Source organism: Talaromyces proteolyticus (genome assembly GCF_021365285.1).
Source record: "Talaromyces proteolyticus strain PMI_201 chromosome Unknown BGW36scaffold_7, whole genome shotgun sequence".
NCBI classification, from domain to species: domain Eukaryota; kingdom Fungi; phylum Ascomycota; class Eurotiomycetes; order Eurotiales; family Trichocomaceae; genus Talaromyces; species Talaromyces proteolyticus.
Genome location: NW_025764283.1, coordinates 1,282,704 through 1,309,488, shown reverse-complemented (window position 1 = coordinate 1,309,488; position 26,785 = coordinate 1,282,704). Strand labels below are relative to the sequence as shown.

Here is a 26,785-nt window from a genome sequence, read left to right as displayed (position 1 = left end):
TACACGTAAATATGTTGATACCATTTGTTATAGTATTACATTTTGCTTTGAGTGTGTGAGAAATTAGAATATGTACAACAGCGACTGATCTCACACATGAGATCCGAATTTTCCTATATCCGTTTTCTAACACTACTATGTATTTTGGTGAGATAGCTATTCTTTTCACTCACCACGGTCCTGAGTCGAGTCGAGTAGTTTTTGAACAATATCAAGATGTCCTCTATTTGAAGCAGCCTGGAGAGCATTACCAAAATATCCTCCATGAGCGTTAACATCAGCTCCTTTATCGAGTAATTGTTGAACAATATCAAGATGTCCTCCATATGAAGCAGCCTGGAGAGCATTACCAAAATATCCTCCATGAGCGTTGGCATCAGCTCCTTTATCGAGTAATCGTTGAAAAATATTAAGATGTCCTCTATATGAAGCAGCTTGGAGAGCATTACCAAAATATCCTCCATGAGCGTTGATATCAGCTCCTTTATCGAGTAATTGTTGAACAATGTCAAAATGTCCTCCAAATGAAGCAGCCTGGAGAGCATTACCATATTTTTCTTCTTGAGCGTTGACATCAGCTCCTTTATCAAGTAATTGTTGAACAATATTAAGATGTCCTCTATATGAAGCAGCCTGGAGAGCATTACCGTATTCTCCTCCTTGAGCGTTGACATCAGCTCCTTTATTGAGTAATTGTTGAACAATGTCAAAATGTCCTCCAAATGAAGCAGCCTGGAGAGTATTACCATACTTTCCTTCTTGAGCGTTAACATCAGCTCCTTTACTGAGTAATTGTTGAACAATATGAAGATCTCCTCCACATGAAGCAGCCTGAAGAGCATTACCGTATTCTCCTCCTTGAGTGTTGATATCAGCTCCTTTATTGAGTAATTGTTGAACAATATTAAGATGTCTTCTTAATGAAGCAGTCTGAAGAGCATTGCCATATTTTCCTCCTTGAGCGTTGACATCAGCTCCTTTACTGAGTAATTGTTGAACAATATGAAGATCTCCTCCACATGAAGCAGCCTGAAGAGCATTGCCATATTCTCCTCCTTGAGCGTTGATATCAGCTCCTTTATCGAGTAGTTGTTGAACAATGTTAAGATGTCCTCTATATGAAGCAGCCTGGAGAGCATTACCATATTCTCCTCCTTGAGCGTTGACATCAGCTCCTTTACTAAGTAATTGTTGAACAATGTCAAAATGTCCTCTAAATGAAGCAGCCTGAAGAGCATTATCATACTTTCCTCCTTGAGCGTTGACATCAGCTCCTTTACTGAGTAATTGTTGAACAATATGAAGATCTCCTCCACATGAAGCAGCCTGAAGAGCATTGCCGTATTCTCCTCCTTGAGCGTTGACATCAGCTCCTTTATTGAGTAATTGTTGAACAATATCAAGATGTCCTCCTAATGAAGCAGTCTGAAGAGCATTACCAAAATATCCTCCTTGAGCATTGACATCAGCTCCTTTATCGAGTAATTGTTGAACAATGTTAAGATGTCCTTCAAATGAAGCAGCCTGGAGAGCATTGTCATATCTTCCTCCTTGAGCGCTGACATCAGCTCCTTTACTAAGTAATTGTTGAACAATGTCAAAATGTCCTTCAAACGAAGCAGCCTGGAGAGCATTACCATACTTTCCTCCTTGAGCGTTGACATCAGCTCCTTTACTGAGTAATTGTTGAACAATATGAAGATGTCCTCTATATGAAGCAGTCTGAAGAGCATTACCGTATTCTCCTCCTTGAGCGTTGACATCAGCTCCTTTATTAAGTAATTGTTGAACAATGTCAAAATGTCCTCCAAATGAAGCAGCCTGAAGAGTATTACCATACTTTCCTCCTTGAGCGTTGACATCAGCTCCTTTATCGAGTAGTTGTTGAACAATGTTAAGATCTCCTCCACATGAAGCAGCCTGAAGAGCATTGCCGTATTCTCCTCCTTGAGTGTTGATATCAGCTCCTTTATTGAGTAATTGTTGAACAATATTAAGATGTCTTCTTAATGAAGCAGTCTGAAGAGCATTGCCATATTTTCCTCCTTGAGCGTTGACATCAGCTCCTTTACTGAGTAATTGTTGAACAATATGAAGATCTCCTCCACATGAAGCAGCCTGAAGAGCATTGCCATATTCTCCTCCTTGAGCGTTGATATCAGCTCCTTTATCGAGTAGTTGTTGAACAATGTTAAGATGTCCTCTATATGAAGCAGCCTGGAGAGCATTACCATATTCTCCTCCTTGAGCGTTGACATCAGCTCCTTTATCAAGTAATTGTTGAATAATGTCAAAATGTCCTCCAAATGAAGCAGCCTGGAGAGCATTACCAAAATACCGTCCGTGAGCGTTAACATCAGCTCCTTTATCCAGTAGTTTTTGAACAATGTTAAGATGTCCTCTATGTGAAGCAGCCTGGAGAGCATTGCCACGTTCTCCTTCTTGGACGTTGACATCAGCTCCTTTATCGAGTAATCGTTGAACAATGTCAAAATGTCCTCCATATGAAGCAGCCTGGAGAGCATTACCATATCTTCCTCCATGAGCGTTGACATCAGCTCCTTTATCGAGTAGTTGTTGAACAATGTTAAGATCTCCTCCATATGAAGCAGCCTGGAGAGCATTACCATATTTTCCTCCTTGAGCGTTGACATCAGCTCCTTTATCGAGTAATTGTTGAATAATGTCAAAATGTCCTCCAAATGAAGCAGCCTGGAGAGCATTACCATAGTTTCCTCCTTGACCGTTGACATCAGTGCCCTCGGCAAGTAATATTTGAACAATATTTGAATGGCCGCGTAAACATGCCCAACGCAATGCATTCATATTTGTATTATCGGCCTGATCAATAACGTATTTCTCATTTATGACCAGTACAGAAACCATATCATTATGCCCATTAAATGCAGCTAGATGTAGTGCATTCATACTGGGTTGTCTCCCATATGCCATTTCAGCCTTCCAGAATATAGGAAACCATAGACCAAACAACTTAGTATTAAGGTTATACAGTTTATAAACCTCTTGATCTAACCTATCGTCCTTCGATTGTATATGTCGGAAATGATCTGGCCAATTCTCTGCTGAATAGTTCAGTAAATCTTGTTTACTACCGCCCGCGACGTCATCCATAAGCAGGTAACCGACACAAATCCGAGTCATTTCGATCTCGGTTTCGTTTGGTTCAAGATACCATTTAATGCTGGTAGACCTGTTCACCTTGGTAATTAAGAATTCTCTTGCCGTCTGATGAATGAGGTAGATCTTGGTATCTTTGATAAAGATAAAGAGTCCACACAGTCGCCGTATTTTCTGTTTTAGTCCACTGTGGCTAGCAGTAGCCTCTTCTGCTGTTTTCGCATGCTGTAAAGTGACCCCTAAGGCCATCGCCATTTCTTGAACGGTCAATGGACGTCGCGCGCCGACGATTATTTGTAAGATTTTCTTCACCGTCGCTTCTTGTTTAGGAGTGACTCGATCTAGGATTTTCTCGTAAGCATCATTAACGTCTTTTGGAACCAGTGGAATTGGCTCCTGGTCTGGCCAAAAACTATCTTTCAGTGCCGTCTCAATGTGATCGATCGCTAGATAAAGCCACAAATACGTGCGGTGATTCATATGGAGAAGATCTTTTTCCAGTTGTCTTTGTTTTTGAGTACACAAATTCAACCTCTCTCCAAGGTCAGCCACTTTAACTTTCACAACAAGATTAATCTCCTCGTGAATTTGATCATTTTCCTCTTCACCACGGAGATGAATTTGTGGAAATGATTTCGTTACCGACCGAAAACTATCTTGAATATCATCGTATGGTCGACTAGTAGCCAAAAACTTCAACCACTTTCTCTCACCAGAGGGGTGAGATTGCGTATGGTGTTCTTGAAGCTTTTGTATGAGCTGCTTTTGGTCCTGGCTTCGACACTCATCTAGAGCATCAAAAACACAGATAGTTTTACCCATTGTCGGGTCAGATGTTGCTGCCAGAAAAATGCGCCACATATCCCCAACTTCGTGCTGAATCTTCTCGTGATTCTTTTCCCAGAATGGCAATGCATGTCGCAACAGTTGGGGCTGCAAGCTAAAGAGCTGATGCAGTATAGCACACAGTGCAGTAGCGAGATTGTTCTGTTCATCGTTGTCCTTAAAGAAAAAATATACAATTGATATACTTGGATCAGATGTCTTAAAGACCTCGTCGACCAGAGATTTTGCAAGCACAGATTTGCCACAACCTGGATCAGCCGAGATCCACAAGAGATCGTTATTCGGAGCTTCCCACCAACGTAGATATTCGGGGCTTCTCAAGGCCCATTCACAGGTTCCTGGTATTCTGTGTGGATTATTGTTTTTACGCTCTTCATAGGTTGACGTCTTGAATACTTGATGGCAGCGACGCTGGTCTTCGGTCAAGGCCCGCTCCATTCTTTCGTGGTGGTGACTTTCACGCTGTTCAAATGCCCTGCTAAGACCTTGATTCACAGAGTCAAGTTGCTTAGAAACACTCAGTACTGGCAAGAACGGAAGTAACATTAGCTATCTAATATACTGCCCATACCACAGTGAGCTAAGCTCGGTTAGGTTACATACATTGCTTGATTGGAGATAATACCGTAATGCCTTGTCCAGGAATGACCAACAGTAGTTCTTTTGCGTACGATGCCGCAGTGGCAGCAGCATATGGTTGCCAGATTTTGTTCTTATGGGAATCAGCATAGTCGCAGATTCCTCGAATGACAATACACGGGAATGAATCCATCAGTCCTAACGCCAAGTTAGACACAAGAGCTTTACATTATACATACCCCACTCACCAGCGGCCTCCATCTCGAAACATATAATGTTCTCCTTCGATGCCCACTGATCTCTAAGGATAGCATCTCGCATCACTTGATCTGCAGACCCTATAGTTCCATAATAGATCCTAGGAACCTTTTCGGACCGGTCTTTTCTCCTTACAACGTTGCCATCATTGACTCCGTAACAAGCCTTGCATGACTTCTTTCCTTCCTCATGAACAACTTCTGGTTTGAAGAGTCGGTCTTTTTCGAAACCCTGATGCTGAAACTTCATCATCGTCGGGTTATCTGATAACATTGCTGAGAGCATCTCAGGAATCTTGTATCTTCCTCGCGCATGGTCAGCCTGAAGTCTGGACACCGCATTGAGGACTATGTTTGGTGGTTTGTTGAGCTTCCCACCAGTATGAACAAACCGCTTCTCCTGCTCCGATTTGCCAAAATCATACTGCACGACGGCTTCGGTGGATTTGGAATGTAGGCTGACCACCACATCACCAAGTCTGATGTCCTGTATTTCTTCCATGTCAGTTTCAGACTCATCATCCGAATAGTCTTTCTCATTTCCATTGTTATTCACTCGCTCCTGCGCCTTATATGGTACTCCGCCACCGATTCCAACCATGAGCCCAAATCTGATGGATGGGAAACTGCGCAGCATGTCCTTTGCCACGGTTGCAGCAGACACCTTGCCTGTTGCTTCTGCGGGCAGGCAAGCAATCACCACGTTATGATCTCCGATCCGGCCGAGGTGATACGTGTTTGCGTCCCGTGGATCCGCCGCTGGTAGTATTCGATGTTCGTCGTCCAACATTGCCGCTGCGGCCACCCGCTCAGTCTTTGGTAAAGCACATATCCACCCGATAGTATAATCCTCGTGCGACAACTGCTGGTCACCCATGCTGTGCGACTGAGAAGCTCGTTTTTATAGAGGCATAAGAAGAGACTGAAGATGAATGGCTGTTAGAAGAGCAAACTGTTACTGGATCCTCTTGTTCTAAGATGGTACATTAAATTGGGTTGACATTGACTGGGTTGACATTGACAAGGCTGATACGAATTGTGACGAGGCTGACTGGACTTGGGGTGGCCCTAAGAGGACGTCGCGATTGGCTATGGCTTATAACCCCGCAACCTCGTGTAATGAGATACGCGATCTTCATTTTCATGGAAGGTTTTTAGCAAACAAGAATGTTTAAGATCTACTTCATGTCAACCCACGATATCCGGCCGTTGACAGATTCCATCACACAGGTCCCAGATATAGAACCTGGCGTCATCCTCAGCTTCCTCAGGAGCCACTGTCCCGCCGCTCCGTTTACCCCGCCCTAGGAGCCGAATTCAAAATAGCCAATGAGTAATGAGACTTTTCATCGGCACCGTCCACATTTATTTTGATTATGTCCAAAATGTAGAGGTAAGAAGTTCCGTACTAGACGCCACGCGGTTCTTAATAGTATCAGAGGCGAGCCAATATGAAGAGTTGGTCCATGGTTATTTAGTAGTCCCGTGGCGATATGTATCTGTTCTCAGTCCCACCTTGCAAGGGATGGTGAGCTGAAATGAAACGGGTATTGCATTTTTCGGGTACGTCGGCATTCAGGCAGCAATCTATATACCCCTCTCAAATCATTTACCATCCCTCTCTCGTTGCCGTTTTTTAATGTGGATATCCGAATACTATTTCTTGCGGCATTACTCAGCGATTATTATAAAATAGTCCGCATATATTTGTTAAAATAATTTCATGCCACTTCCTCAGCTTTTCTCAGGTACTCAGCAGGTACTTCATCTAGTAATTTACCGTCGGGGGATTTAGCGATATCCACAAGAAAGCTTTTCTGCTTCTTTTGTTTCTTAATATCTTTCTTCAATGTTTTGGCTTTTTTCATTAAGTCTTTCCATGTGGGTAAGTCATCTTCGTCTTGATCCCCAGCAAGCATCTCCGAATTGATTGTAGGTTTATCTGGCTCATTTATGGGGTCGGAATAAGGTGGATTTACCAGGGCCATCATTGTACTTTCAGAGTCTTCTTGGAGGTAAATCTCGCTCCCTACACGATTTCCGACTGAGCAAAACCTGCTACTCTCTCCTAGTTGTTCAGAATCTGCTTCCTGAGTGGATAGGGGGCTCTCCGGAAGCTTGTTGCCGCTGTCGGAGGAGTATCGCATATCTTCAACAGCTATTCCTCATATTAGGAATATTAGGAAGGTCATCGCAAAATAATTGTACATCTTTCTCACCTATGGTACGAATCCTCACAAACTTTTTACATGTTTCTGAACCCTTCAATAAAACGTCCAGCTTCTTAGTTAATTGTTCACGCAAGCTCCGATTTTCCTCCGACTCTCCTGCAATCCGAGTTATAGTATCCGGAGGCATTTGGAATACCGAAACGGGGGAGAAGAGGTCAGAAAGGGACGTCACAAGCGTTCCTTCAATGACCTCAATGGCGATGTCATCAATAAATCTCTTCATGGCGACCTATAAATCTGATTAACGGGCATATTCAGACTCCAGAAGCAATTCGAATTGACCTTATAGTACGCCAGCATACAATGTAGTGCCTCTGCAGAGGCAAAACGACACATATCGGGCTCTCTATTCTGCATGATAGAATTGAACAATTCACGAAGCTTAATGGGACCGCTCTGCTCGTAAGGCGAATCCACATTGCTGACATTGAAGAAGCCTTGAATTGACTGGAGAACTTCACTCTCCCGGCGCTGATGCCGTATTTTTTGCAAATTCTCAGTGAAATAATGATTGTAAGTAATTGGGTGACCTTCTCTATGGGGCTTCAGTAGATCGGAAGTTTTCGCCTCGACAGCCTGCTGAAGTTCATCTAGCTGAGGGTGAAAAATATCTCTCATAAGTGCAGCCGATGTAGCTTTGTCTGCCACGTAGGACACAGCAAGTCCGATGAACACCTTCACTGCATGACCAACTTGTGAGATATGTTTCCGAGTGATTTCTTCCCATGGATTGCATTGTTCCATAAATAGGTCCGATATAATCATAGGATTAAAAGTGCCAGGCAGCTCACGACCTCTGGTCTGTTTGACAAGCTTTCCGATATGTTGAATGAAATGTTCACGTGTGATTAAAATCTGTGCTGTGGCTACTTTTTTCTTCTTTTCATCTTGATGGCAAATATGCCGGTAGTGTCCATGTAGTCTCATGTGCTGCGCGAAATCCTCATTGAGATTCTGTATCACCGCACGGATTCGCTTCTGGATACCGGTTTTCTTCTTTACGTCTTCGAAAAAATGATGATTGTATGTTCCATCAACGGCAGCCTTTACAATGGACTGGAATGACTGGCTGATTTGAAAAAGGTACGACTGTTATTGCGAAGGGGTCTCCCTTGCGTCACCCAGAAGTCTCAGTTCCTCATGACAATTATCTAATTGTACTTCAATCTCATCAATCAAACTTGGTAACTCCGAAGCAATTTGCGCAAGAAGCAGTTTGCTAAGACGATCTCTCAGGGTATCAATACCCACCAGAGCTCGAGGCATACACTCCCAGACACCTTGTGAAAAGAATTGTTGCTCTTGTGTGTTACGCTCCGACAAGGTTCCTTTATCCTGTTCGGTATCCCTATTCCTGAGCACGTGCCACCCGAGATTGAATATAACGTCCTGATTCTTAGCAAGAGATACAAACATGCTCTCGCTTTCGGACCCTGGAATCAATGTATCCGGCTTTGTAATCACACCAAGCGTTCGCAGCCCAGATCCATCAGCATTGCGGGCGAGGTTCAGAACGATCTGATTGGCAAAATCGTTTTTCGCAGAGACCACGGCAGGATGACACTTCTCGGTTCTTTCATATACGCCTAAACTACATCCTGTACCAACTTGACGTCGGCAGCAGATTGCTGTTTTGTTTCTGAATGAATGAGTCCTGGCAGATCGACGATAGTCAAATGAGGTCGATCAGGTCCCGAAACTTCTACCCTGAGAAGATCGTTGGAAAATGCCTTTCCATGAGTCGAGATTCCCATAACGGCCTTCGCATTTTCGATCAACTCGGGTAGACCATCGAAACTGTCCAGATTTTCGCGGAAATCCCCCAATGACTGCTTTTCAGAATCCGTGTGAGACTGGTGAGGAACAATTGATACACTCACTCCAATCCGCCCGCTTTTACGGAGAACAAGTTCCGTGGGAAATCGTGTGCAGAGGCTACTCTTCACTGAAAATGCGACTCCTGATATGGCTTCCAAGACGGAGCTCTTACCCGAAGATTGATCCCCGCACACAATAATCTGCGGGAGTGAAATATAGTGGCTAATTCCTTGCAAGCGAAGAGTATCGACTGAATCTAGAAGATCCAGCTGTTCTTGCGTGCAGAGCCCGGATAGGGCATCGGCTGAAAAACGTGTCATGTTCAAGTGAATCAGCCTTGAAACTATGCTGCAGGTATTGAACAGTGGGCTGCAATATATTATTATATTGGCATTTCACTCAAAGTCCTGCGAGGTCGCTATGAAAGTTGAACCTAGTAGAATCTAAGCACTTTCACTGGCACGGTCTCAATGAATTTTCCAGACTCCCAATTGTTCAAGTGCCCGGAAGGGCTCGAAGAGATGATACGTGTATAACGCTCTTCATAAAGAGATACTTATATTGGTGTACTACCAAAACGGTAATGTGTGGCGTGCATTCCATAGGCTATTAGGTTGGCTTCGTTTTATTAATTCGGAATGTGAGCATCTCACTCTGCATGTAAACTAAGCAGTGCGAAGGTCGCCTCGAATACTTCACTCTGAATTTTCAATCAACATCATTCCTACTAACTGAATGTCTACATATGACCTAAGCCGTGGAATGGGAAGGATGCAACACCGTAAAGCGCCTCATACACTAAGTATACCATCCATGATGTCTGAAATGCCAGATCAATAACATTCTTTGCATGCAACCTCATCCTCTCAAATGATTTTCGTCCCTTTAATTATAACAAGGAATGACTTACTAAATAGCTAATCACCCTAACGATATGAGTTCCTGTATTATTTTATTATGCTACATTCATCGTTGTCAGGAATTTGGCAACTGTGGGCAATGTCGTGCAATCTCAAATGCTCCTCGACGCTAGGAGAGTGAAATATTAACAATGACAGTAAATAACCCACATATATAACCGGGGCAAAGGGATGAGTCGCGAGGCAGAGGAGTGGAAGAGGTACTACGAAGCAGTCGTATTATTGTTCCAATAATGTCGGCTGAAGCTGAATATCTCAATGCGGCGGACATAGGTACGGTTTCGCCCTCTGTCTGCAGTTAGCGGAGCTTTCTTTCTAAACATAATTTCCTAGGTGTTATCCGAACAGAAAAGGTCTCTAAGTCGCAAGCTGCATATGAAGAATCCTCTATGTTGGAGCGCGTATCAAATCTAACTATTCAAGAACCGAATAAAGGTTCCGATCAAACCAATTTCTGCAGAATTACATCAAGCCTTGTCAATACCACGGAGGGAATCTCTGACCTCGTTGACTCAATATGTGACTGTCAGCCCCTTTCTCCATCACTCTATTTGGACTTAGAAGGAGAGCAGCTTTCTAGAAACGGAAAAGTATCTATCCTCCAGATATTTATTCCGTCTGAACATCACGTATACCTTGTGGATGTTCATAGCCTGGGCCAAAAAGCTTTCTCAACAAAGGGCAATAACAGGTTGACGCTTCAGGACATTCTTGAATCAGTGACCGTTCAAAAAGCAATTTTCGATGTGAGAAATGACTCAGATGCATTATATAGCCATTTTGGCATTCGCCTTTCCGGCATCGATGATATTCAACTCATGGAACTGGCATGTCGACCGTTCGGTCGGAAATTCGTGAACGGCTTGACGAAATGCATTGAGCATGACGCAATGTTGACCGATAGAGAAAGGCAAGTATGGAAGGCCACAAAAGAAAAAGGGCTTCAATTATTCGCGCCAGAGAAGGGGGGTTCTTATGATGTTTTCAACTACCGCCCACTTGATGATATCATTCAGTCATATTGCGTCCAAGATGTCCAGTTTCTGCCCCGTCTTTGGTCTTCTTATAATGCGAGACTGAGTTCCGAGTGGCGTCTCAAAGTAGAGAGTGCTACAAGGGCTAGGATCCGTTCATCTCAGAGCCCTTCCTACCAGCCTCATGGAAGACATAAAGCTCTAGGCCCTTGGTGATTCTCTTTTTATAGGCTACGCTTCAAGCTCAAGGCTACTGAAAAGTGGGCCAGCCAGACGGCGAAGGCGACTCTGCCCCAAGGCTATCTCCAATGTAATAACTTCTTATTTGAAAGCACGGCAATTGTTTTAACTGGGCGATAACTTAATACCGAAATGAAGTTAATTATCGCAGGCTTTATTTCTTAATATGAAAACTAAATACAATCAGATGGCCCTATCGTCTTGCTCAAACTAAGCCTTGCAAGAAAGCTATCGTATTAGAGTATTCGCTCTTCCTCAGATTCCGTGTCATCATAATTTTCTCCCATGAGCTGGTGGCCAAACCACGAGTTTCTCTGCACTCCAAAGGTATATAAGACTCCAAGATTTGCCAAATACCAACATCCCTGTCCAATCTTCAAAAATGGGTGCTGTAATAACATTAGATCAGAATCATATCAGCATTTCATCACTACTATTTCTTCATACCTTGAGAAGCTCTTGAAGCGGAATATCAGATAGCAACTTTGTGAAATGGTCAGCTAGGTAGAATGACATGCTCCTTCTATCTGAGCGGGCCTCAATATCAAGGAGAGACGAGGCAATCTTATAGATTGCTTGAATATCATGAGAGATTCCGTTTTCATCTTCCTTTCTGATCATACTATTTCCAATATCTCCTATTGTAACCGTCATTAAGTCAATCCCTTTGTAACGACACTAAAAATGCATACCAATATGAACTTCGCCATCCTCATTGATATAAACGTTGCCACAATGTAGATCACCATGATGTTGCTTTAGGACGTCATGTATATATATCAATCCGTGTATCATCTATGAACATTGTCAGTTTCCCATCTAAGTGAATTTCGAAGGGTTTGAAACCTCTCTACATATCGTTGCCACGGAAATTTCATCAAACAGAACTCGTCCATGCGCTTTGATTTCCTTCAAAGACAATCCCGTTCGCTCATAGACTAAGTAAACAGCATCTCGACCAAGCGATATATCAATCAAGTTCACAAGATTCTCGTGGTATGTTTTCTTTAGAGCTTTATATCGCTCTTTTATATCGACAAGGTTCAGTTTCTTAACAAACATCACCGGGTGAGAGGCATTTCCCATTTCCATCCCATCATACCCCTGTGGCTTTTCACTCCCAAAACTAACAAAAATTCTGTCCATTTAAGAGCCTTTGGGAAGCTGGGATGATGGTTGCTCAAGTTTGGTCGTTTTTGTAGAAGCTTGGATAGACTCTTTAGGATCGACAACTCCAACATCTTTTCCAAACACAAAGGATTTGGCAGGTAGAAGTGTTATACGTTCGCTCATTTTGAAAGACATGAAGTTTAATGAGTAGTTTTCGACAGATGCTTAGATGCTTGGATGCTTCTATCGCGGTCAGGGGAGTATTTATGTTATAATCTAAGGCATGTGTGCATTCTGGATATGTGTGGAAGATTGTTCTATCGTACATGAGAGGGACCTAGGGCTCGTATATATAGCCAAAGGTATACAAAGAACATCTATCTATAGCCTGAAGGGTTTCACTATGGTGAAAGCCCTTTGATCATGACACTGCCACTCCTTTCTTTCAAAGCCAATTCCCTCATTGGCATGCATAATGAGTGACTAAAGGTGAGAAGTAATCAATAAACGTAGAGCTCTCAAATCAATAGCAATCTGTAAGTAAAATCAATAAATCAATACTTAGCTATACTCCCCCTCCTTACTTTCTTCAAACTTGTACGCCTAGGCGCCTTGCTGCAGCGCGGGTAAGCCTTCGTAGGGGGTTAGGCCGGGCAGGTGCACCAGCCTGTGACCGACTGGCCTGAGTGCCTTGTGTAGCGCGAGTCGTAGATGTAGTGCCATCATGCCTGGAAACTGGCGGGCTGACTGATTCTGAGTCCTCGTTCCGCGGCGCTGATGCGGGTGCCGATCCTGGAGCCGGTGTAGACACAGGCAGAGTGGCCTCTAGAGTGTCGACGTCAGGCTGCTGCGTAGCGTCAATGGCGGGCACGGGGATGGGGGCGTTGCGGGCTGGTAACCGATTGCCGCGGCGCTGTTGGGGGCGGCGTTGAGCCTCGTACTCCTCAATGAGCTCCTGCGCGTTTTGAAGCTTATTTAGGGGTAACCAGACATCGTGCTCACGGCCGTAGCCTGTCCAGCGCACTAGATAGTGGATGGTTGGCGGTCTGCCTCGACGTTGCGTAACTCGCTTATCCACGAGTCGACTAATCTCATATGATTTGACATCCTCTGTGTCGCCCTCGATGCCTTCCACATGATCTGGGTGGTAGTTCTTGTTCCGATTGTATGGATCAGCATGGGTCGGCTCGAGATGCGCAATCGAGATGACGTCGTTGATATTCCAGCGTGAGGGGAAGTCGAGACGATATGCGAGATTGCCGATGCGTTCTAACACCTCAAACGGGCCCGCATATTGGGGTGACAGCTTCTTGTTCACGACTTCAGGGATGTTATAGCCTTTGTGTAAGCGTAACATGACCTTATCCTTCCTATTAAAGAATTTAGGAGTATGTCGGGCGTCATAAAAACGCTTCATCGTCATTTGAGCTAGAGAAATTGATTCGGCTGCATCAATTCGCAATGAAAAGTCCTGCACCTTATTGACATTTGTTGCCAAAATATCGAGAGCGCGCGTGGGCTGGAAGCCAAATTTCAGCTCATTTGGCGTTTGGCCGGTGGCTGTCGAGATTGTCGAGGCCCATTGCGCCTGTAGATACGGGATGATCTCTGGCCATCGTGTTGGGTCATCCATCGAGGCGAAATAATAGCGGAGTGCAATTTCCAGTGCCTGGTTGGTCCGTTCGGACGCACCATCGGTTTGGTAGTGATACGCTGCAGCGTACAGCAGGCTCACGTTGAGCGCTTTAAAAAATGCTTCCCAAAAGGCGCTGAGAAATTTGGGATCTCGGTCTGACACAATAACATGTGGAATGCCCCAGCCTACTAGCAATAGGCGTTTTGATAGCGCGGTTGCCCAGTGCTTTGCTTCCCATGTCGATGCGCCAGGGATGATTTCAACTGATTTCGTAAATTTGTCTGTAGCGGTCATGACACAGTCAAATCCTTCGCGTGTGATTGGTAAGGCCAAAACGTAGTCAATTGTAATGGTGTGGAATGGGATTGGAGGCGCCACAATTGGCTGCAGGTCGCCGTAGGGACGGTGTCGGCGGGTTTGATTGGCTTCGCAGTCCGGACAGGCGTCAATATATTCCTTGAGGCGACGCCTCATGCGATGCATAATCAGGCCGTTGAGGCGCTCAAAGCTTCGCTGCAGGCCATAGTGATTGGCATCGTCATGTGCCATCTGAAAGACCTCATGATGCAGTGCTTGGGGAATGACTAGACGGCGCTCGTCCAGGTGAGTTACTGAGTACAGCAGGCCATCTTCGGTGATCTCATAGGGCAGATCAATGCGATCTGGCAGATCAGCACCGTCGTTCCTTGCAAGCTGTTCCATTATTGGTGCGTAGTGTGGATCAGTCTCATAACCCTCTATAAGACGATTCTTAAAATTGTCACTTAGTTCCACGATAACTGTGTTGAAGACTGGGATTTGCTCAGTAAACAGCGTGTCCAGCTGTTCCAACATGGGGGAATCCTCGGTTGGGGGATTCAGGCGCGCAAGACGAGATAGCGCGTCTGGTACGACGTTGGTGTTGCCTGGACGATGGAATACCTTGAGATTATGGAAGCGCTGAATATAGGCAGCGGCTTGGATCAGGCGGAGATTCAAACGGTCTGTCGACGTGGAGCTGAGACTGGTCTGCTTCGCAATATCAACGGTGGCCGAGTGGTCTGTAAAGGTGAATACCTCCTTCTAACAGCCTTCTACTAGGTGTCGGGTCTTGCGCAGAATCCATACCAGACATGCCACTTCTAATTCTGTTGGCCAATAACGCTGTTCATGCTCATTGAGCCGACGAGACAGATATAAAATAGGCTCAATTAAGGTTCTTGGTGGTGGGGGCATTGCTGTTTTAGTGTCTGCAGCATCTTTAAGATAATCAAGATCATCCTTTACATGGTAAATCATGCCGCCAAAACCGTTGTTCAGCTTAGCTGCGTCTAGATCAATAAATAGGGGGCGTTCTGGGTTAAAGTGCACCAACATGGTGTGTCGGCTGCATGCTTCACGAAGCTGTTCAAACGCGCCCAATTCTTCTGCCGTAGGCTCTGACACTTTGGCTGCGTTGCTGAAAGCACGCCTCGCTTTGCCGGCTTTCGGTCCTGGCTTCAATAGCAGGCGCTTTCGGTCCTCTAGGGGGCCCACTATGGAGGCATAGCCTGGAATGTAGTTCCGAATCACTCCGGCGAGGCCGAGATAGGTCTCCAGCTCCGACAGGGTGGTTGGAAACGCGAGATCGGTGAGTGCCTGGAGGCGTTCTTCGGGGGTGCTCATGCCGAGCGAGTCCACTCGCTGCCCTAACAGGGTTACATTCGGGAAGCCAATATAGGCCTTCTCGGGGGCGAGTGTCACGCGGAGGCGCTCTAGGTCACTAAAGACATCCGCGAGCTGCTGCACATGCTCATCGAGCGTGCGCGACGCGATCACGATGTCGTCCACATAGGTGCGACAGTACGGGCGATGGCGCCGAAGCTTTGTATCTAGCTGGCGCTGCACGTACGCGACCGAATTGAGAAATCCCATGGGAGCGACCTTCAAGATTTCTTGCCCGCGGTGGGACACGACGGCAAGGCGATTCTGATGCGGTCCGTAGATTCGCCATTGATAAAAGAATGCGAGGGCGTCCACGACGGAGATGAACTTCTTGCCGGCTAGCATGGCAATGATCTCCTGCTGCTGCGGCATGGGGTAGATATCCGGTTCACACAGCTTATTCAATGGCCGAATATCAATCACCACGCGGGATCGATCCTTCCATTTGCCATCTTTATGCACCAATCGATGGACAACAAAAACCGGAAATCCACTTGGCGTGTGGTTCTTCGCCCAATCCATACGGTCCTGACCGTGCAGCTTATCAAACGTCTCATCAATGATCTCACGGTCTCTTTGGCCAACTGGATAGACTCGGCCCAAGCGCATACTGACAATCTTCTCTTCCCAATTCGCCTTCAGGGGAATACGCATCCATTCCTCTTCTGGAATGTCGGTAAAGCCACCTTTATCTTCCCAAATATCGAATCGATTGACGACCGCTGCGAAGGCACGAACCGCGGCCTCATCGCCATAGACGGTAGCGCCATTGGCGAGCTTGGTCAGATTCGGCAAGGCGTCCGGGTTGACCAGCTTCGAAGTGGGGTCTCGCTGTCGCATTAAGCTTTTGGGATCCACCCGCGCGAGAGCCTCTGCTTCGGGACCTGCGAGATTGGCAGACACCTCGTCAAAGCCGGTTAGGGTGCCAATGCGCGTGTTTTTTGGAATCGTCACTGGGCGTGACGACAGATTGACTATTTTTACTCCTGTCGTGTCTTTATCGATGATGTGCGAATACATGCTGACCCGATCGTATGAGGGGTTAAATATATAGTCCTGATCTGCATGTAATTGCTTTCCACCGAAGCGAACGGGAATGATACCCTGCCATTTGGGAGGAATGACAATTGATCCCTGTGTATTTGAGTACACGGGATGGAAGCGCTCATAGTCCTTTTTGGCACGAATTCGGACCTGGACTGTTGCATCCTGGCACGCGCCTATCATAATTCGCTGGCCGCTAATGCTGAGGTCAATCTTATGGCGTCGCATCATGTCAATCCCAATCAGGATGTTGGCGCCGAGCGCTGGTACAATTGCAAGCTCGCAGGGGATGCTCACAAGCACTGTCTTATTGTCATTGGGTAGTTTTGCTGTAAATTGCAGTGGAATGGTTGTAAATTCATCTGATTGGTATGCATCAGACCCGATGCCTTTAACATTAATTGACTGGCCTCGCTTCTCGATCTTTGCCTTAGGGTAATATCTTTTCAAGAAATCTCTTGCAATTAATGATATGCCGGTTCCCGTGTCAAGACAGGCTTCTCGCTCATCTTTGCTGTCCGGTAGGTGGAGCTTTGCTGCTGCGTAGTGCCAGCCTCGGAAGGAATAGCCTGGCTCTGCTGATTCGTCAAACTCTGACTCAATCACTTCGGAGCTGTTTTCAGGGGTTATCTCAGTCTTATTAGAGACCTCTGTAGGCGTATCTGACGGCTGTGCGCATTCGTCTCGAAGGTGCGCGTGGAGCGTGTTATTAGATGGGAATGTCAATTCACAATTCTCACATGTTCGCGGGGGCGGTGCCATGACTTCAGCGACGTTATTGACATAGGAGTCGTAATCATCTTCAAACGCGGCCTCATCGGCGTACTCTTCAGCGCCCCAGTGCGAGTCGGGCTCCTGCGTGTAATCTCCAAAGCTTTCATAGCACTCTTCTTCAGGGAGATTTGACATATCGTAGACCTGTATGTTGGTATCCTGGCTTTGGGGCTGCTCCAAAGCAGGTGGTATTTTATCAGCATCCTTTGGAATATCCACATTCACATTATATGTTTGGGTGTTACGATTTCCTTGGAAGCCTGGAGCTTGTCCTGGAAGTGTCGGTTGACGTTGCCTAAAGCCATAGGGAGCACCTCGGCCACGTCCTCTCCAATTCTGCACTCGATTAGGCGTGAAGGAGGGCCTTTGTTGATAATTCTGAGGCGGCGGTCCAGCCTGATATTGGCGTTGCGGGAGCTGGCTCGGCGGTCGCTGCACGTACTGGCCCGGCTGGAATGGCCTGCGGTTGTCAAATGTGTAGCCATTGTAGCGACTCTGATTGGATCGTTGATCTGCTTCCGCATTGGGTGTATATCCAAACGGTCTATTCCCTGATTGGTTATTACTCGGTAGAGGCGAGCTATTGGAGGCACCTCGGCGCTGCCAATAGGCTTGACGCTGCCAAATTCCACGCTTCTCTTCCAGAGTGGCAAAGAATTCATCGAGGGCCATATCTTTGCTTGGCCTCGGGATATTGATCTGCATACGCGGGTCAAGACGCTTCCATACTTGCAGAATTAGCTGAAAATCTGAGTCATATTCCGCGTTCCTGGCGTGACGAATGACCTCTGAGGCCCATTGCGTTAGATTCTTATTGTCTCGGAAGTCTTGGAGGGAAAAGGTCATTCGCTCCAGCTTATCAGTAGCCTCGTCAATTGAAGGACTAAATCGGGATGATAACTGTTCAATCCAGCCATACTTTTTGTCGATTGGGGTGGTCCGAAGCAGCTGCTTTGCCATTTCTCCGACTTGGTCTGTGAACCAATCACTGGCTGTGCCGCGGAGCGCTGTGTGGACACGTAATCGCACTGTGGCTTCTCCACGAATATCGGCGATGTTGCGCAGGTTTTGGCAGAAGCGGCGGACATCTCGGTATATAGATGTGCCACCGATATAAACAACTGCGGGATCTTGAGGGTAGTAGAGATCAGGATGAAAGGCACCAATCTCATCCACCTTAACTGATTGACCAATAACAGGCTGCTCATCCTGAGGATGAGCCTCTCGGTCTCGTGGCACGCTTCTCCGGTGTTCTTGACCTTGATCTCGATCTCGATCTCGGTCTCGAGGTGGATCACGAGCAGGATCTCCCCGATTTACATCTGGACTTTGGGATACAAAAATTGTCTGATCGAATGGTTCTGACCCCGGCCGTACCGTCTGGGTGGGTTGCTCTGGCGGTTCGCGGGAAGTAGTCCGGTTAAGCTCGGTATTGAGCATTATCTTCATTTGCTGAAGAAGCTGCGCATTATTCTGTGTAATTGTTTCTAATGTATGGCGTTGAACCTCTTCTAAAAATTCTTGCCTAGCAGCTGACTGACGGGATGTCATCTTGGCTTGTGCGGTACTAGGTTGCTCCTTAGAAGTGCCTTCAGCTAACCACCGTCGATGCTCCGCTGAATGTGGCAGAGGAGGGACCTGAAATTGAGATGGCGTCTGTAAAAGTGCCTCTGGGGTGCTAATATCCGCGCGTTGCTTTCCTTTGCCTGGCGGTGAGACAGGCTGCTCTTCAGCTGTCGCTTTCTTGGAGCCAAGGATATTGATACGGGCCGTCTTCTGTTGCAATGGTTCTTCTGATACTGATGAATTAGTTGCTGATAATGAGGACAGGTCAAACACTGAAGGTAGCTCTGGATCCGCAGATGTGAAGTGATATTTCTGATTCAGCCTATCAAAGTCTGCCGGGTTCGAAAAAGGTGGCGAAGAATTTGAGCGGACTCGAGGCGGTCGCGATCTCGCTGGGGTAGTGAGCGCCGCTTCACTGTTCGCTGGATTATGTCTGGATCGAGTTAAGGGTCGCGGTCCACTGGGTCCTGATTCCGGGACTTTGCTTGGGGTTGGATGATGCGGATCCAGCTGGAATGGACTCGCTGTTGAGCGATCAACTGTATTCCGAAAGAACTGTGCGTTCGAATCCCCTCGTTTGAATCCTAATGGCCGATCTGGAATTACCGTTTCTTGATTGTCGATAAAGAAATTGTCTTCAAAGTCTTGAAGTGTTGAGAGATAAATGAGAATCTTCGTGTCCTCATGAAACTGTAGAATTGCTCGATTGACAATAGAACGTTCTAAAGCCCAGTCTGCAGGATATCCCTCTGGGATCACTGCTCCGTCAGGATGATCAACCTCCGGGATAAAGTAATTCAGATATATAAAATATGCTAGTGCCTTTGTCCTTGGATGGATATCTTGAGCATGCTTCACATCTGAAGAAATAAACTTTTTGATATAGTCAGATTGGACTACAGCTCGGATGGACAAATCAGGAAGTTTTGTGTCACGATAGGCGCCAATTGTTGCGCTCATAGAGACGGGAGCGCTTTGGCAAAGCTGTCAAAGCTTGACCAAGCCTTGAAAGGAAGATCAATAGATGGAAAAGAAAGAAAGACGGGAAAGAGCTAAAAATAGCAAAATAGATAAAGTTTTTCAGTCTGAAAGACTCCAATGCGAGTAGTGCTTTCGATATTACTTCTCCGAGTCGAGATGCCTGGCGATCCCCAGGTGGGCGATGATAATATGGAATGAAATGGCCTAGCGATCCCTAGGTGGGCGGTAATGATATGAAAATGAAATGGCCTGGCGTTCCCCAGGTGGGCGATAATCAATGGAAAATAAGGCCTGGCGATCCCCAGGTGGGCGTGTTGACAACTGGTCAACTATATGGCAGTCAAGCTGCTACGTTGGAAAAACATCAACGTCTTCTGAGACCGAACATTGGACATGCTACCAATGTTATAATCTTAGGTATGTGTGCATTCTGGATATGTGTGGAAGATTGTTCTATCGTACATGAGAGGGACCTAGGGCTCGTATATATAGCCAAAGGTATACAAAGAACATCTATCTATAGCCTGAAGGGTTTCACTATGGTGAAAGCCCTTTGATCATGACAACATCGGCACCTAGCAAAGAGATTCTCATCCCACTGGTCAAAATTGCACAAGCATCTAGAAAATGCGTTATGGGGGGCCAATGGGCATCGACCAAATGGGGTGTATAATCACATGTATAAGTATCTGCCTCGTGGCCACGGATTAGAAGTTTCGAGATGACTAAGAGCCCAATTTTCCATAGCGAAGAAGTCTTAGATGGCAAAGAATTGAATACCATCACTGTTACCGGATAGGAGAATCGCACCTACCTGATAGAAAATCAACGTAATATTGGAAATGATTCTGTCAACATGCTGATCAAAAATATATTTCTTAGCCATGCCATCGCATTAACTTTAGTTATGTACCTAACTGCCGTATTCCGAGGGTCTTGGCATTTACAATCTGGAGACATGTATGAAATGGCTGCAGAGCCGAGACAATCAATATACTGTACTACCTAAAAAGATCCACTAATCGGAGCGCCATGTCTCCACGCTTGTATCTTGGGCCCAAAGGAGAGCAGGTGCCCATCGTGGAGTTTTCTGACGCGCGACTGTCACTCAGAAAGTTGAGAGTCGGTTCGGGAGCTGAAGACCGTCGGGTCGTTCGCCGTCTCCAACACAAGCGCAGATAGACCTCGTTCCAAAGCCGCTGCGGTGGCCAGCTGGAGGATCGTGGTCATGCCTTCTTTCCCCGTCACAGTGAGATTCTCCATCATGGATTGAAGATAATCACGGCTAGGCAGGCCAGCCATGCTGTCGGAGTAGATTCGTTGAATGGTGAGGATGCTCTTCTCCAAAAGTTCAGGGGGATGTTTACCATCACCTCATTCATTGTCGAGATGCTCTGAACCTAGTTCCGTAGAACGTCCTCCTCTCTTTGCGCGAGCGATTGCAGATGTTGGGCCTCCTACTGCATTGGACCCAGTCCCCGTTGAAGTTGGTCCGCATCTTCAACCTGCGCGGCAATGGTTTTCAAGCATAAGCTATGTCCATCAAATCCGTCCTCATTGCAATCACCCGGTTGATCTAGGCGTTATGGGGATGTTTCTCTGGTCCACGATTAGCATGCGTAGTGACCATAGTCTCAGGCATTACCTTGAAGCGACCAGCTGAGGCCCGGCCTCGTGTGGAAGACGCCAGAACAACGATCCGTGTTCTCGGACCAGTCCCTACCAGGTCAACAGGGAGTCGTCGTAGATGGCTCCCCTGAAGTGAAGATGGTTTAGACATCGTTAGACAGATTCAGAGAAATGCCAGTTACTTTAGGCAGATGAGAGAGGAGATCCCTAAAATCCAATCAGGGCGATGGCACGGCCAAAAGGATTAAATAAAACACTGAGGATGGAAAAGTAATTAAAAGAAGAAGCGCCGTGGGGGGAAAGTGTTGCGGGGTATGAGTGAAACTCCCTTGGCCGATTGTAGCAGCAGGAGCTGGTGAAGAACTCAACATTGCCCAGCGAGATTGACAATCCTACCGGATGAAAAAAAGACCCATTCCGAGGTTCGAAGGCGGAAACATTCACAAGGAAACCTATCTTCGGGCAAGCAAGCAGCGGCATACTTTTGAGCTATAGACAGGTGTAAAACTGATCAATGTATTACTGCTCAAGGTCACAGTTGAGGAGCTCAGTTCCCGATTCCACCAACATGCCATCACTTTCCCAGCGACCCCGAGATCTTTAGTGGGTAAGCAGTCAAAAGCTTCACTGGCTGGAGCTAACAAAGGGACCACTCAGGGTAGGTATCGCAGCTGGTGTCTATCGAGGTAGTTCTCACGTGAACTTTCATATCGTGACACACAGCTGTCCCTGGCAGATTATTACGGTCGATCAGCAATGAGGCGGATAGGAAACGAAGACGATCAAAGGCGATACGCAGCTCGTAGTCTAGAAGGCGAGGGCCGGTGTGAAGTGGGCTTGGAATGGGATAGCAGCATCGCACCATTTCAGATGAATCGAGTGATCAGTGCTATGATGGTGGTTCTCAGCCCGATAGATGGGGGAAGAAGGTAAGACCCTTCCTGATCCTCTTTTGATGCTGGCATGAGGAGGAGTAAGCCTTTCAACCGTCGTCGAAATAGGCTTTTCTTCTTGGCCGCACGTTGCGGTCATGCGGGTACAGATTATCCACTTCGTGGACACTTCCGACGGACCGTGCAGTCGCAGCTTAGACCAATGGGAATCGAGCTCTCTGTCGATCTCCCTGGTCTGCTCCAGTCGGCGTCCGGTCGGTTGATGGACAGAGAGGGCAAAACAATTGAAAAGGGAGGTTGAGATGGGCGTACATGGAGATTTGGTATAGATATTGATTGTTTTAGGCTTGGTGTCGCGGTTGCGCAAGTTCTGTCAGATTAATATGGGTAATTTTGCAAGGCTCCGATTGGCCGCCGAGTCGACTTCGACTGGGCGAGAATAAGGCCAATTAGGCATAAACACGTTTTGTAGGGAGGGGCTTGAATTCTTCAAAACTGAGGACAATTCCCCTAGTAATTTAGGAGCAAGTTTGTCCCAGAAAAGCAATTAAGAAAGTTGCAATTATCTCAATTTATTCTAATAATTTTGGCGGTTTTTACCGGGTAACATCGCCCCACTAAATCTAACAATTAAGAGTCTGATTCCATTCCCCGGTCAAATTTGCACCTAATTACCCCAATATGACTTCAAATCTAAGTTCCCAAGTGATCCTGACCGACTCGTCCAAGTGGGATGAGTGGGATACTGCGTTCAATACCTTTGTCCAAGGTCGTGCCATGGAGGGCTATCTCGATGGCACTATCAAGGCTCCAAAGAGACCGCATGAACCCGTTATTAATGACTATCTTGAAGGACAAGCGCGTGAGCAACGCACGCAGAGTCAAGACACTGAGGAAGAATCTCAAATCTCAAGCTTCCAAGCAAAAAGAGATCTCAATATCCAAGACCTTACCGCAGCCAAACGCAAGGCATATGGCGAAGCGGTAGCTACTTATAAATTGTTATTTGACACTTTCCTAAAGCAGTCGAGAGAATACCAGGAACTTGTCGATTGGATGAGAAACACTGTCAGACCAGAATTCGCCAGAAATGCCCTAGACACCGCACGCGAGATTCCCGAAAAGTATGCCAACCTTGAGGCACTCGCGGGGGGTGGAAAGGCCGATGTTCTGAGGCAATTGAACTCCGAATATAAACATCTTACAACGCCATGGAAGCGTATCCCAAAGGACATCCAAAAATGGATTATGGAATGGGAAATATTGATGACGAAGGGCAATCGTCATCGGCTTCCACAAACCCAACTTCCCACTATCTGGGCGAACGATTTCTTCAATGCTGTGCGTTTAGGATATCCAGTATGGGTAGATTCATATAGGTCTGTACAGGAAGAGGCAATAGACACAGGAACCTTAACCTACCGTGCATTATCCAGGGCATTCCGAAGGACTGTCGACGTATCCGATAATCCAAAAGGCACTGCAGGCCGAATAGGTAAGGGAGCGTTTATGACAGTCCACGGAGAAGAAAGCCCCCCGCGTCAAATGAGATGGAAGCATCTGACAAAGACGAAAAAGGGGATAATAATAATCGGAAAAGGAAGGCAACCGGCCAAAAGAGGAAAAGAGACACTGAGAAGCGAGATAGCACTCGGTGTAAAGCCTGTGGAGGCATTCATTCCTTGCGGCAGTGTTATTATTTGTTCTCAAATCTGGCACCAGAATCATGGATCCCAAGGGATTTCCTTAAGCGTAGAGTAGAGAAAAATCTCCGCGAGAATAATGAGCTAGGTGAGGAAGTAAAGCGAATTCGAATTGATAAGAATTCAGATGAAGATCATAAGGATTCGAATTGACTATATCGATCCATTGGAAATTGTGAGGGCACCTTCTATATTGGTCCAACCGACTTCGGGTCGAAGCCGAGTCGAGCGGTTATGTCGATAAGCGAATATCCGCTCAAGAACTCAGCAATATTAGACTCGGGATCAACGCTTCATGTTTTCAATGAGATAGCACGTTTTAATAACTTCAAAAGGGCTCCGGATTTGGACGTCTTATATGCCGGTGATAACCATGTCAAAATAGTGGGATATGGAGAGGTGGATATCAGTATAAGTGGCCCAAATCAGAAGCTTCAAATATTGAGGTTAACAAACGTTGCTTACTGCCCTAATTTTGCAACGAATCTTGTTTCATTGAGACAGCTTCAAAAGATGGATTATTGGTGGGATAATCGCCCAAAATACAACTGCCTCAGAAGGGCAGACAATACCATTGTGGCACATCTGAAAGATAGGCACAGCCAATTTGTATTGGAAGATATTCCTCATGATCATCCCAATATGCGCGTGGTGTTCTTTGTGCGTCGGCACAAATATAACACGTACACCGAGCGAAAGGCTTCAAAAGCTGACATTTTGAAATGGCACCTTCGTATGAGACACCCTGGTCCAGAAGCGCTGAGACACTTGACAAGCGCATCCATCGGCGTGCGCCTGACCGGCCTGACCGGCCCAAAAACAGTTGAATGCGAAGCCTGTGCTAAATCCAAGGCAAAACGCATTATAAGGCACTATCCGAGAGCATCAGCAAGATCTCCCGGAGCACATTTGGCAATTTATTTCCATGATATTGAGAAAAGTACCATAAGCGGCTTTAACAGCCTCATGTTAGTAACAGATAGATATTCGGGACTGATATGGGATTATTATCTCACGAACCGAAGGCAGCCAACTCTTCATATGGCATTAGAACACCTTTTTCGACATCTAGACCGCCAATATAAATAAAACCAGCGGTAATTGAGTGTGATAATGAGATCCTGAGGCATCCAAACATTATGAATTGGTTAATTGGGCACGAATTCGTTAAAGTTGAGCCCTCGCCGCCTAACACACAATATTTGAATGGAGGCACTGAGCACTCAGGGGGTGTAGTAAAGGATAAAGGTCGTGCAATGCGAGAATCTTCAAAATTGCCATCTGATCTGTGGCCAGAGATAGATCGAACAACTGTTTATCTGCTGAATCGAACGCCGTAGTAGTAGTAGTAGTAGTAGTGTCGGATTTAGTGGGGCGATGTTACCCGGTAAAAACGCCAAAATTATTAGAATAAATTGAGATAATTGCAACTTTCTTGATTGCTTGTCTTGGACAAACTTGCTCCTAAATTACTAGGGGAATTGTCCTCAGTTTTGAAGAATTCAAGCCCCTCACTATAAAACGTGTTTATGCCTAATTGGCCTTATTAATCTGACACTAGTTAACAAGTCGGCTACTAAATAATTCTTGAACTAATCCAAATCTGACAATCCGCACACAAACAAAATATCATTTCAATAAATCAGTTAATCATAAACATAATAGCCCAATATTATGTTGAATAACATCCATCAAATACATCTGAGATAACACAAAAATCATTCCGACAAACAGTTTAACATATCCTCTCGTATCCAAAGACTGTATGTTGAATAACAGGTCAGTACAACATATCATTCCAAACTACACCCTGCGTGAGGCCCGTTTTCTTGTGCGATCTGCTACACACGCTGTCTCTTCCAACTGAGAATTCTCATCATCAATTTCTTCCTCTGACTGGGGATTGCTGACATCGTTATCAGCATCATCTACTTGAGATAAGTTAAATAAGTCCGAATCCAATCCTAGCAGAGTGTCTAAGTCGTCCCCGCCTCCAATATTAATATTCTCGTCATCCATACTTCTAGCTAGGTTAGCATCAGAAAATGATCTTTTCCGTGAAACTTTCAGTGATTTAAGCCGCGTTTTGGTCTTCGTCCCAGGTTCTGTTTTGATGATAGGTTTGTTTTCCTTTTCTGTTTTGATGTTAGTCCCTTTGATTGGAGATCCTTTCTTATCTCTTCTTTGCCCATTGATCTTTGATGGAACTGTTGAGCCTAGATTGATATCGCTATCAATCTCTTCAAGTTCTTTGGTCACGACAACATATAGAACAGTGGTGTTTGCAGAAAATTTTGGATAAAACTGCGCGAACAGTTGTTCCAACGTCATTTGCTCTGCAGCTTCGGGGATAAGAACTGGATAAAGTTTCTCCATTTGAGAGGCCAGACATAGAGAAGCATCAGATGGTATTTGAGATGCTATCTCTTTATTATGTGGCAAGATGTACTGCCGGATATAGTCGTTCATGGGGCCAATTCTGTGATTCGGCAAAGTGGCGTTAAAACTCACTATATGCCTGATTAAAAGATTATCTCATTCAGCAACTCAAAAAGCACTTACATGTTTTAGTGCATGAGATATTCAAAGGAAGTCCTGGTAGTCCAGATTGCTTTTGTCTTGTCCATACAAGCATAGTAATGATCAACCTGAACAAAGGAGTCGGATGTTTAAGGGATTTTGAACGAGCAGCCTCATGGAATTTTGACGATGAGTCTCGGACCGACCCTGTTCATAATGTTGAAAGACAACCGTTCCTTGTCC

General features: G+C 45.8%; 6 protein-coding genes across 6 annotated transcripts; 2 read left to right on the top strand and 4 right to left on the bottom strand.

Annotated features, from left to right (window-relative positions):
* Nucleotides 1–26: 26 nt before the first annotated feature.
* Nucleotides 27–5,697, bottom strand: BGW36DRAFT_321493 (putative ankyrin repeat-containing protein; the record flags this gene model as incomplete). Its single annotated transcript, XM_046212655.1, has 5 exons — nt 27–1,142; nt 2,628–3,246; nt 3,376–4,508; nt 4,588–4,761; nt 4,812–5,697. 5 exons carry the CDS (start codon nt 5,695–5,697, stop codon nt 166–168), a joined length of 3,789 nt encoding a protein of 1,262 aa, XP_046071298.1. The 3' UTR covers nt 27–165.
* An 844-nt stretch (nt 5,698–6,541) lies between these two features.
* BGW36DRAFT_397931 (P-loop containing nucleoside triphosphate hydrolase protein) lies at nt 6,542–9,189 on the bottom strand (the record flags this gene model as incomplete). Its single annotated transcript, XM_046218344.1, has 5 exons — nt 6,542–6,978; nt 7,040–7,280; nt 7,334–8,140; nt 8,213–8,614; nt 8,647–9,189. The coding sequence occupies 5 exons, from the start codon at nt 9,187–9,189 to the stop codon at nt 6,542–6,544; spliced, it is 2,430 nt and encodes an 809-aa protein (XP_046071297.1).
* Nucleotides 9,190–9,606: 417 nt separating this feature from the next.
* BGW36DRAFT_185256 (ribonuclease H-like domain-containing protein) lies at nt 9,607–11,134 on the top strand. The gene is made up of 2 exons (XM_046209748.1): nt 9,607–10,062; nt 10,123–11,134. Exons 1-2 carry the CDS (start codon nt 10,023–10,025, stop codon nt 10,977–10,979), a joined length of 897 nt encoding a protein of 298 aa, XP_046071296.1. The 5' UTR covers nt 9,607–10,022; the 3' UTR covers nt 10,980–11,134.
* On the bottom strand, nt 11,135–12,095 carry BGW36DRAFT_451681 (kinase-like domain-containing protein; the record flags this gene model as incomplete). The annotated part of the gene is made up of 3 exons (XM_046221828.1): nt 11,135–11,641; nt 11,696–11,798; nt 11,850–12,095. 3 exons carry the CDS (start codon nt 12,093–12,095, stop codon nt 11,445–11,447), a joined length of 546 nt encoding a protein of 181 aa, XP_046071295.1. The 3' UTR covers nt 11,135–11,444.
* Nucleotides 12,096–23,000: 10,905 nt separating this feature from the next.
* Nucleotides 23,001–24,175, top strand: BGW36DRAFT_428369 (uncharacterized protein; the record flags this gene model as incomplete). The annotated part of the gene is made up of 2 exons (XM_046220541.1): nt 23,001–23,814; nt 23,898–24,175. The coding sequence occupies 2 exons, from the start codon at nt 23,001–23,003 to the stop codon at nt 24,173–24,175; spliced, it is 1,092 nt and encodes a 363-aa protein (XP_046071294.1).
* Nucleotides 24,176–25,740: 1,565 nt separating this feature from the next.
* Nucleotides 25,741–26,657, bottom strand: BGW36DRAFT_360198 (uncharacterized protein; the record flags this gene model as incomplete). The annotated part of the gene is made up of 3 exons (XM_046214150.1): nt 25,741–25,783; nt 25,872–26,532; nt 26,585–26,657. The coding sequence occupies 3 exons, from the start codon at nt 26,655–26,657 to the stop codon at nt 25,741–25,743; spliced, it is 777 nt and encodes a 258-aa protein (XP_046071293.1).
* Nucleotides 26,658–26,785: the final 128 nt, after the last annotated feature.

Excerpts from the sequence above, each read along its gene's own strand:
- BGW36DRAFT_185256 (XM_046209748.1), top strand. The coding sequence starts at position 10,023 with ATGTCGGCTGAAGCTGAATATCTCAATGCGGCGGACATAG. Across the intron at positions 10,063-10,122 it reads TCTCAATGCGGCGGACATAG|GTGTTATCCGAACAGAAAAG; the intron begins GTACGGTTTCGC and ends ATAATTTCCTAG.